This window comes from Loxodonta africana, chromosome 1, assembly GCF_030014295.1.
Source record: "Loxodonta africana isolate mLoxAfr1 chromosome 1, mLoxAfr1.hap2, whole genome shotgun sequence".
NCBI classification, from domain to species: domain Eukaryota; kingdom Metazoa; phylum Chordata; class Mammalia; order Proboscidea; family Elephantidae; genus Loxodonta; species Loxodonta africana.
This window is the reverse complement of record NC_087342.1, coordinates 69,072,247-69,084,308: the sequence shown is the minus strand read 5'-3', so window position 1 is coordinate 69,084,308 and position 12,062 is coordinate 69,072,247. Positions and strand designations below refer to the sequence as shown.

The 12,062-nt window shown below is 41.3% G+C and overlaps 1 protein-coding gene across 1 annotated transcript in view; it reads left to right on the top strand.

The window, feature by feature from the left end:
• The window catches only part of DCDC2 (doublecortin domain containing 2), a 220,107-nt gene that overhangs the window by 94,020 nt on the left and 114,025 nt on the right, over positions 1–12,062 (top strand). Inside the window, exon 7 of the mRNA XM_003416442.4 lies at positions 8,870–9,035. Within this exon, the coding sequence (XP_003416490.1) occupies positions 8,870–9,035 (166 nt within the window). The remainder of the gene's footprint in view (positions 1–8,869; positions 9,036–12,062) is intronic.

Here is a 12,062-nt window from a genome sequence, read left to right as displayed (position 1 = left end):
GGAGGGAAGCAGAGATTCTCTGTGGCGTGTGGAGGAGCAGTAACACTGGCTGATGATAAGTGAATACTTAAGGGCTTAAAACTATGCCACAGTCTTTACAGATGTGATTTATTTAATCCTTGCCCCACAGAGCAGGTACTGTTGTTATCCATATTTTAAAAATAAGAAAAGGAAGCACAAAGAGTGGAAGTAATGCATCCAAAACCCCTCATCAAGCAAATGGCTGAGGAGGGGGAAGGATTGAGCTTGGAGGGGGACAATGAATCCCCTCAGGCTGTCTAGAACCAAGGGTCCATCCATGGTATGGAGGGTGATGAGCCTGAAATGTCAGGTGGTGGCTGTCTGTAGATGGCCTTGAAATAGGAGTCTAGTCTTTATCCTTGAGTAGAGAGCAGCTCATAGGGCTTCTGAAAGGTGAAAATATTAATTGGAGTCTGTTTTAGAAAGGTCAGATCTATTATGTGGAGAAAGACTAAATATGGAGAGAGGCCGTAGGTAAGATGTCAATTATGAGGTGATAGCAGTAGCCTTGTTACAAGATGAGAGCCTAGGCTAGAGAGGTGGCAGAGGTAACAGTAAGTGATTATTGTTCATGAAGAAACAAAGGGCTTTCTTGGTGGTTGGATACATGGGGTTAGTGGAGAGGTTGGCACCAAAGATAACTGCAGGGTTTTGAGCTTGGATGCCTGAGAAAAATGGTGGTGCTGTGGCCAAAAAGAAGGTGTTGTCATTGTTGTTTGCTGTCCAGTTGATTCTGACTCATGACTACCCTTTGTGTCCAGAGTAGAACTTTACACCATAGCGTTTTTAATCCTGTAACTTTTTGGAAGCAGATCTCCAGGCCTATCTTCCAAGTTACCTCTAGGTGGGCTAATACCACCAATCTTTCAGCTAGTAGTCGAGCGGTGAGTAGTAGCTCTTAACCATTTGCACCATCTAGGGACTCCTAGAAAGAGGGAAGTCAGAGGAAATACTGACCTACTTAATTTCAAATATATTGAGTTGAAAGTGTCCAGCAAGTAGTTGTAAATGGTAGAGATTGGAGCTTGAGAAGCACATCAGGGCCAGAGATGTAGATATGTGGGTTCATATGCAGAATGGCCCTAGGAAGAGCAGAAGACCGTGTCTAGGTCATTGTGGTATCTCTAGCTGGGTTCACCCTGACTGATTGAATGAGATGGGTGAGTGAGAGCCCAGATGGAGAGAGTGCAGAGAGAACCACAAGGAGTAGGCTTGAGGCAGCCTAAATTCTCAGAGTATGGAGAGGAAGAGGAGTGAGAAGAATATTCCAGTAGTTAAAAAATTTATTTAGCCATTATAAAGCTAAGCAAAACCAATGAATTAAGGGTTTAGAAATTGTATTTTGTTCTCTTGTTCTTCTTCAAGGCTTTGTAGAGGAATCTGTTCTGTGTATCATGCAAACATTAGCTGGTTAATTCTCACAGGGTAGCTCATGTAAGGGTGGTGGTTACACAGGGACCCGGTGCAGTTGAATAAAAGCCACAGGGGAAGTTGATGTCAGAACAGAGAGCACGAGTCAACTCTTTGAATTCACAATTACTGAACGGTGGAATTATGTGTTTATAGTTGTGAAATTTGGAAAATTTAAAATTTCTCTTTTAAAATATGTAACATGTATCCACCCACCCATCTACCCATCCATCCATTTGGTTGGCTATTCAACACATATTTATTGAGCACTTGGTAAGTGACAGGAACCACTCTAAGCACTGGGCAGATAGTGGTAAACAGACAGACAAGGTCTTGAACCTTACTGGTCTTTCACTCTAGTGTGTGTGCATGTGGGGTGGGAGAGATGGGTGAGGGTAGACAGATTATAAACTCATTAGCAAATATATAAAACTTTCAGGTGGTGATAAGTGCTATGAGGAAAATAAAATGTGGCATGCACCAACTTACATAAAATTCTCTGAAACCGAGACCTTAATGATATAAAGGATGTCAGAGTGGGGATGGGGAGAAAAGAACAAAGCAGAGGAAGCAAAGTTACAAAGGCCCTTGGTAGAGTAGCTTGGCATGTGTGGTGGGCAGAAAGAAGGCCAGAGTAGTCTGAAATGACATTGGAGAGTCAGGCAGGGCCAGGTCACGTAGGGACTTATAGGCCACGCAGGAAGCTTGGATTTTACTTCTTAGGGGAAGCTATTTGAGGGTTATAAGAAAGGAAAGATATCATTTAACTTACATTAAAAAAAAATGTTGTGTTCTCAGTGACAGTTTACACAGCAAAATAGGTTCCCATTCAACAATTTCTACACAAATTGTTCAGTGACTTACATTTTTATGATGTAAGTCACTGGCTGGTGTCTACAGAGAACTGGGTCAAGGCACAAATGGAAGCAGGAGGCAGTAGGAAGGCTGGAGTCCAGGTGTGTGATGCAGGTACCTTGGATCAGGTGGCAGCAGTGGAGAATGAGCATGTATATAATTCTTTCTCAAGTACATTGTAACTGTCTGCTGTCATTGATTAATCCATTCATCCAACAGGTATTTACTGAGTGCATATCGTGTCCTAGGCACTGTTCTAGTGCTTGGCGGTCTGGAGATAAGCACTTAATTCATGAAGTTTGGAGTCCCTGGGTGGTGCAGTTAACACTGTCACTGCTGACTGCAAGGTTGGAGGTTTGAGCCTACCCAGAGGTGCCTCAGAAAAAAGACCTGGTAATCTACTTCCAAAAAATCAGCCACTGAAAGCCCTATGGAGCACAGTTCTACTCTGACACCCAGGGTCACCGCGAACTGGCATCAACAGGACGACCACTGGAACTAGTTTTATGAAGCCGACATTCTAGAGGAAGGCGGACAAACAAACAATAAGTGTGATATTAATCAGGAATAAGCTTGAAGAAAAATACATCAGGTTATGGGAAGAAAAAGTGAGAAGGGGTGCCGTTTTAGCTGCAGTGGTCAGGGGAGGCCTCTTCTGGGAGGCTACATTGGAGCAGAGGAGAATAACCCCTTCCTGCAGGGCCTGGCCCATAGTAGGTCCTCACTAAAGCTTGTTCAGTGAATGTGTGGGTAGCTGGTAGTGAGCGCCAGGGAGAATGTCTTATGTAAATAAATGCAAAGTCACAAAGTCGATTTTTAACAGAAGGATTAATTTACCCCTTTTCTTTAATTAATTGGTTCCCTGGAGAATGTAAGCGTTTAATAGATCCTTAACCACTCAGTACGCAGAGGGATTGTGGGTCTGAAGGGGACTGTGGGAAGGAGAGAGCTGGCTTAAAACTTTAGGAACCACTGCCAAATCAGCAGGGAAAGCATCCCTGGGCCCGTGGTGTAAATCAAAGGGGATGGAGAACTAGATTTTTGGAAATTCATTAGAAGTCTACCTTTCCACACAGCTTGATAGGAATTGCTTTATTGCATAAAGAAGGGGGTGTGGATGGGGGCCTGATAGAACTTAAGCAAAGAAAAAGAAAGCTTCCCTGGTCTATAAAGGAGACCCCTGTGGTACTTAAGTGACTCAGTCAACAGGGTCTCCCTGGGACATCCTAGGGGTAGGGACTCCAGGTGACAAGCAGACTCAAAACAGCCCTCAGGGAATGCTTTGTGCAGAGCAGGGTGAGGCCAGAAGCCACCCCTTGTACAGGCTTACAGTGCTGGGAGAGTCACAAAACAGAAATGAGCAAATTGGGAATAATTTAAGTTAGTGAATTGTCTTAAGTTCTGTTGAGTTTAAAAAAATAAGCCCATTAATGTAAGGCTGTCCTTTGTAGCTGCGAGATGGCACCACATAGAATCAAAGCGCCCTCTAGTGTAAAGAAAAAAAAATTTTTTTAAATCAGAGAAATATTTGAAAGGGCAAAGACTAAATTGTCTTTTGTTATTCTTACTACCATTTGGATAATGCATCATATTATCAGTAATTTATAGGATCAAATATTGTAATTGCTAAGGTTTGGTAAAAAGCAAACTAAAACAAACAACCCACCAGCCGCTCTGTGGGAGAAAGATGGGGCAATCTGCTCCCGTAAAGATTACAGCTTCGGAAACAGTTCTGCTCTGTCTTATAGGGTCGCTATGAGTCAGAATCAACTTAATGGCTTTTTTAAAAAAAAAATCCATGTATCACAAGCCACTGTGAAGCAAGTTATACACATAGTACGAAAAATTCTGCATACTCTAAAAACTTCATTTATCATGGGGTAAACTGAGACCCCCTAAAAAAAAACAAACTTCTTGTTATCAAGTTGATTCTGACTCGTGCCGACTCTGTGTGCACCATAGGGTTTTCTTGGCTGTAACTGCCAGGCCTTTCTTCTGTGGTGCCCCCAGGTGGATTCAAACCGCCAACCTTTAGGTTAGTAGTCAGCACTAATTGTGCCACCCAGGGACCTTGAAAATGAGGCCACTATGGATTAAAGAAAAAAAAAAAATTTTTTTTTTCTTACTTTCATTCATAAAGCCCACCTCAGTCAGGACCTCTTCTTGCTCACATGGTTTCCCTGTCTGCACTACTGAAATATAAAAACCATTGCCATCGAGTCAATTCCAACTCATAGTAACCCTATAGGACAGAGTAGAGCTGCCCCATAGGGTTTCCAAGGAGCACCTGGTGGATTCGAACTGCTGACCTTTTGGTTAGCAGACAGACACTTAACCACAATGCCACTAGGGCTTAGAGCCTTCTTACTGCTTCCCTCCTTTCTAAGACCTAGTTGCCACAATGTGTTGTTGTTTTGTGCCATTGAGTTGACCTCATAGGAAGTAGAACTGCCCCAGAGGGTTTCCAGGGAGCACCTGGTGGATTCAAACTGCTGACCTTATGGTTAGCAGCCAAGCTCTTAACCATTGAGCCACCAAGGCCCCTGCCGAAATGTATGCATGTGAAAACTGCTCAGTGAGGCAAACCTCTCTCAAAATTATTCTCAACTTGAATAATGTAAATATATTTGTGGTCTATGTATCTTTCATGTGCTTTTATGGTTGTGGAAGATGGGTTTACTTTATTGATGTAAGAAACCTGAGTTGGTTGGATCTTTGTGAAAAGAACCTAGAGACCTGTTAAAAAATCCAAATCTCCGTAGATAGAGGGATAATTCAAGGACTTTTGTTGCTTTGCTTGTTGGTTTGTTTGAGCCAGAGGTTTGCTATTCCTGTCAGATATGTTGATACGTATATGAGGCAAAAGGCAGGATAGTAAAGTATCACATGGGGTCTAGTTTTTGTGTAGTATACCCTATAAAATTATGCTACATCTTTGATTCCTTCTACTTAGGGATAAAGTTGTAATTTGTCACTTCTGGGTTGATTGCTTCAGGAAGCCATATTATATAATAGAATAATAGGTGTTTCTAGTGCCTCGGGCTTTAAGAAGCTTCAGTGTAGTGGGAAAATCAAACTAGGGGAACCTTGGGAAAGTTAATTCCTTTATTGAAAAATAGTGACAATAATAACCCAGTAATACTTATCTATAAATAATACTTATCTATAAATTTTGTTAAATATTAGTCTTAATGTTTATTTAGCACATAAGAGGTTATCAATTGTATTATTGTATTGACTGACATAGCTGTATGAGTTGGCAAAACTGCCCTATCCCTTATCATTTGTCCCCTAAATAGCAATGAATATCTATATATTTTTATATCTATAGCTAGGAGCCCCGGTGGCACAGTGATTAAGCACTCGGCTGCTAACTGAAAGCTCAGCAGTTTAAACACGCCAGCTGCTCCACGGAACAAAGATGTGGCAATCTGCTTCCATAAAGATTACTGCTTTGGAAACCCTCTGGGGCAGTTCTACTCTGTCCCATAAGGTTGCTATGAGTTGAATTGACCAATGGCAACAGGGTTTTTTTTGGTCTATATCTGTAATTACAACTAATACTTATCTATATCTATTATCTGTATCGTCTAGCTGTATCCAAGTCACAGGTAGAAGCCTCAAAAAAAAAGAAGCTTCCTTTCTCCTTATCTATCTATATAATTTATTTAATTAGATTTAATTTATATAATTAAGTATATAAAATAAATATGTAACACGTGAATATATAACATCTGTATTACATACTATATAAATTTATGTTCAGTTTTTTTTTTAAAAAAAGGAAAAGCACTTAAATTATTTCCAATTTTCTAATTACACAGCAGTTTTCCCCTTTCACTTTAGTTTAGTTCTTACAAAGTGTCTGGTGCACAGTCGACATTCAGTAATTGATGCGTGGGTGTCCCTTACCAAAGACATGCCTTATGTCGTTATTTGAAGCAACTCTTCTTTCCTGATGTTCCCAAATCACCCATTCAAGTGTCCCTGTCACAAACGCAGTAAATCAGAAGTTTCTTGTATATTCAACATGACAGTTAATTTTTAAAATTATATTAATTATTAGGCACTCCAGGATTGGACCCCTGCTTTCTCCTTTAATACACCTGTTCTATGAGTAATACTTTCCCCAGAAAACTAAAAAACGGTATCTTCCTGAAATCCCGAATTTCTCATTCACTGGATCCCACGTTAGTCCTCACAAGTTCAACAGCATCTCTGTACGTTCTAGTAGGCCTGGCAGTTGCTTGTGAAAGGTTGCTTCTCTCATCTAAGGCTCTTAAAATTTTAGCATCTTGGGATGGATGGGGTCCACTGATAAAGGACTAGCATGTGAGACCTGGCTGGTGATTTTGCCAGACAGTTTAAGGCCTTGCGAGAAAGAATCACTGAAGAAAAGAAAAAAGCTCTGGTTGCAGTTAATGCAATAATTAAATGAAAACTGTATGTTTAAAGTGCAGTTGGAATAGGAAATTAAATTACATAAAAAAACTGTTGTATATTTGGACAAATTTTCATACCGTTAATAAATCTATGCATAATTCATTTTCTTGTAGGCTATGACAAAATAGCATAAATAACTTCACTTGTAATCCTGTGAAGTTGTCTATTCTCAATTCTTAATTGGGTAATGGCTAAAACCATTTAAATGCTTCTGGATGATTGAATATATAAATGTTTAAAATGAGCAATTCGAATAGGATTCTAGGCAGATTTGTTTATTTAATGTTATTACATTTATTTTCAGATGCAGATGTTGCATAAAGATTGCAACCAATATGGTATGGGCTTGGTATGATTTTTAAAAAGAAGATATTAAATCTCTGCTCTCAGAGAAAGCATTCTGATACTCATTGAGCTAGTATTATATGGCAGGCACTATACTACTTGTTTTCCCATTTCTTCCTTACTATAGAACTAAAGGAGCCCTGGTGGTGCGGTTATTAAGAGCTTGGCTGCTAACCAAAAGGTCGGCAGTTCCAATCACCGGCCGTTCTTTGGAAACCCTATTGGGCAATTCTACTCTGTCCTGTAGGGTCGTTATGGGTCAGAATTGACTTGATGGCAATGGGTTTGGTTTGGTTTTTTTACAGACCTAAAGGCAGGTAAGGTGCTCCTTGGAAACCCTATGGGGCATTGCATAGGGTTGCTATGAGTCAGAAACGAGTCGACAGCACTGTTTTTTTTTTTTTTTTTAGAGGCAGGTATATTAACCCCATTCAACTGATAAGGAAATTGAGGCTGAAAGAATTTAGGAGTTAGTTAGCCCCAGGTTCCATAGGTGGTTAGTGGTGGAGCAGTATCTTTGACCCAGGTATTTTGGGTCTCTAAAACTTGCATTCTTTCCATGACCTACAACTGACACCTTACATACTCAGGAAAGTATGGCACCTAAGTATCTGAGAGCGAAGCCTGCTTTATTAGGAGGGAGTTTCTCGCTGCAGGAAACCCCCTGGTGGCGCAAACGGTTAAGCAGTCAGCTGCTAAACAAAAGTTGGCGGTTCAAATCCGCCATTGAAAACCCTATGGAGCACAGTTCTCTGATCCACTTGGGGTCACCATGAGTCAGAGTTGACTCCAAGACAATTGTTTTTTGCTGCAGCCGTGGCCAGGCAGTGACTGAGTATCAGCATAGCCGCTCCTTGAGTGCTTGCAGTAGCCATCACTTTAGCATCTGTTTGTGGCTCCCAGGAGCTCCGGTTGGGGCAGTGACAGAAGCCACTGAAACTCAACCTCAACCTAGTTCTGAGGAGCCCACTTTTGGCAAAGCAAGGTCTTATTACCAGAGGCTTGCAGGGAACTAGAGACAACCACCAAAGGTGTGATAGCCTGTGGCCACCTTGCAGGAGTAGGGGATAAGCTTGCCACACAGAGCACTTGGGGGACCAAGTACAGAGCATGTGGTCCTGGGCTGCTTGTATCTGTGTGTTGATCTGGGTTTGCAATTCATAGAGACCATGGCTGTCACCAGTCAGATGAGTTAATATTGGAGGGTCTCCTCAAGCATGGCATATGTCTGCTTGTCTGATGATGTCTATACATTCACAGCAGCAACTCACTAAGATCTTTCTAGATTAACTGACCAAACTCAGGGTTGTCAGTATTCTTCACCCAACATATACCTGCCAGTTCTTCAGAAGTGTGTGGGAGTGAGAGGATGGTTAAGGCAATGGGCCTGCCATGGTGCTGCACGCAGACTGCTCTTCAACTTACTGGCCGTGTGGGCAATCTGCTTAACTTCTCCGCCTCATTTCCTCATCTGTATAACAGGGTGTTAACAGTACTTGCCTCACAGGATTATTGTGAGGATGAAGTGAAATAATTTTCTGGAATACTTGGTACACATTAAGTGCTCAGCACTTGTCAACTATTATTTTTATTCCCCTTTCTCTGCTAGACCCTTCTTCTGCCCCTGGGAAGATAAATTTGGTGTTAATGTATCAAAACGGGGAGTAGCAGAATCAGCACAATACATCCATCTCTCCGCCCCTGCCCCATTTAGTGCCATTCATGACAGGCCTTTAGTGGGAATCACTTTGGGAGTTCATTAGCCACTCTAAGGATCTGATCTTTTTCCATTTAGGGAAATGACCGCCAGTCTAAGTCAACAATTGGATACAGTGACAACTTATCGCCTCAACCCCCAAAGAGGAAAGGGAAGAAGGAAGATGCTGCAAATTCAGAAAAACCCACAAAAGGGAAACAAAATGTAAAGTTAGAGAATTCACCGCAAACGCTTCCAAGCAGTGGTAAGTTTATTGCTACAGTTGTACAGTCATCTTGAGGCTGTGACACAATTTTAGTTCTCACACAGAGCCATTAATTTTCCTGGGTGCACAAAGGGTACTCTATAAGAGCTTTCGAGGAAGGCATTTTGGATATAAGAGATGCCGCTGTTTTTCATGCTCTGTTTCTTAGGTGTTGGAGTGGGGAGACCACCTGTTTCAGAATCAAATGTCTCGTGTGGTGGTCTTATAAAAAAGGTCAAATTTACCACCGTCTGCTCCTACTGATCGCACTTGATTAACATTTTTATCACCTACTATTGACATCAGTTTCCCTTATTTGTGTATCTACAGTTCATGTCCGCATTCATTGTGATTACTTTTCACACAGGTCACCTTTCCTGACAAGATGTTTTACTAATACTACTGATAGTCAAGAAAACACTAAACACACACAAAACTTTACCAGTAAGCAACAACATACATACCAAAAATAGTTATGCAGTTTTTTCTTCAGTATCAGGTGAGAGGTGATATACCAGTTGCTGTCAAGTCATAGCGACCCTATAGGACAGAGCAGAACTGCCCCATAGAGTTTCCAAGGCTGTGGTCTTTACGGAAATGAACTGCCACATCTTTCTCCCAGTAGGGCATAGCGCGTGACAGTGGAGTGATATGGGAGGGCAGGAAGGGCTGGTGGGAAAATAGCCCAAGGGAGTAATTGTTTCTCCTTCCTACCTGAGATCTGCTCACACAACCTGCAGTGGGACATAGTGGGGCGCCCAGGAGGAGGATGGGTGGGATGAGGTGTAGACAGAGCCCCATCTTGTCCCTAGAAGCCCCAGCTCATTTCATGGTTGTTGAGAGCAGTTACATTAGAACCAGAGCTAAGGAAGACTTCACAACTGACGAGACAGCGTGAACCTATGTGAGAATCTACAGGAAGCTGCACAAATGATGAAAGAGTTGGAAGAAACATGCATGAGGTTAGGTTAAACGAACAGGCGAAATGAATGAGACAATTACACAAAGAGGGACCAGTTACACACGATGGAAGGGGCTTAAGTCTTGAATGATTTAAGTGATGGCGATACCTAAAAGTCAGAATCCTAGATTGTTGTCCTAGTCCTGCTATTGACTTTGGTCAAGTCACAAAACTTTTCCCAGGCTTACTATCCATCTGTAAAATGTGGGCTCATACTAAGATTTATGTTTAAGGTTTTGCTTCTCTAAGTCTGAACACTCCTTGTCAGTCACCACGAAACAAGGGGGTCAGAGTGAAGTGCACTCATTCAGCAAATGTTTATTGAGTGCCTGTTACTTGGCAGGTAGAGTCCCTGGGTGGGGCAAATGTTAATACACTCAGCTGCTAATCCAAAGGTAGGAGGTTCTAGTCTACCTTGAGGTGCCTTGGAAGAAAAGCTTGGCAATCTACCTCTGAAAAATCAGCCATTGAAAACCCTGGGGTCGCCATGAGTCAGAGTCGGCTAGACAACAACTTTTTTTTTTTTTTTTTAACTAATGGGTACCAATGGGGGGACAAAAAGTAACCTGGAAGAACATGCTATTTGCTGGGCGTAAAAATTAAGAGAGGCTTATTTTAATGAATACACATTAGATTGTAAAACTCCCAAGGTTATGGACTATGTCTTGCTAGCATTGTTATCCCTAACAACTGACATAAGTTTAATACATACAAGGCACTTAGAAAATGTTGAAGGCATGAATGATGGAAGTTAAAAAATATTTAAGTATCTGTAATATTAAAATCCACTCAGAAACAGGACCTGTTTTAAAGTGTTTATGAATTATTTTTGATTGAAATGCTTTTATAGAAGGCTGGCTGCTTATTCTCTGTGATGCTCTTACTATCTTACGGAAATTCCTTTCCAAATCCTACTTTCAGTATATTTTCTAAAAGTTTTTAGATTTAGTATTTGACCCTCAGAATAAATCTCAGAACATAATCTTTTCAGGTGATGCCATTTGTAGAGTCTTGGCAACACCAGAGGCTGCCTGAACATACCCCCCTTTTGTAGAGAAGAAACCTGTCTTAGTCATCTAGTGCTGCCATAACAGAAATACCACAAGTGGATGGCTTTAACAAAGAGAAATTTATTCTCACACTGTCTAGTAGGCTACAAGTCCAAATTCAGGGTGTCAGCTCCAGGGGAAGGCTTTCTGTCTCTGTCAGCTCTGAAGGAAGATCCTTGTCATCAGTCTTCCCTTGGTCTGGGAGCATCTCAGCGCAGGAATCTCAGGTCCAAAAGACACGCTCTGCTCCTGGTGCTCGTTTCTTGGTGGTATGAGGTCCCCCTGTCTCCGCTAGCTCCCCTTTCCTTTTATCTCTTGAGAGATAAAAGGTGGTGCAGGCCACATCCCAGGGAAACTCCCTTTACATTGGATTAGGAATGTGACCTGGTAGGGGTGTTACAACCCCACCCTAATCCTCTTTAACATAAAATTGCAATCACAAAATGGAGGATAACCAGAGAATACTGGGAATCATGGCCTAACTAAGTTAATACACACATTTGGGGAGGGGGAGCGTAATTCAATCCACAACAAAATCGTCATTAAAAGTTGTTCTATCAGTATTTTTCCTTTTGTTGAAATTCACAGTTTTCAAAAACATTTGTGTCTGTGGGCATAAAAAAACAAAAACTGGTTTAACATTAAAGCAAATCATGTTTTAAAAATTCTCGGAAAAGGTAGAAGCCCTCAACTGGCCTTTCCTTGTCTTTAGAGAATCCTGTAGTTGTTTTGGACAATTGCCCATTTAAAGTGTGTATTTTCTAATGAAGTTTTATCATATGCATATCATCATAGGTTTTTAACTGTTGGATCTCGTTGTATGGAACATCTGCCGGTGTCTTTTGAATAAAGGTTCTGGGGACTGAATTTTTTTTTCCCCAGTAGGAGGCTTGTACCACTGATCTAGAAGCATGTTTAAGTGTTTCTTGATAGAAAGAACATATAAGCTGGAAAATAAATGAATCTTGGCTTCCAAAAACAACTTTTCCAGGAAAAATGAAAAAACAAACAAAAACT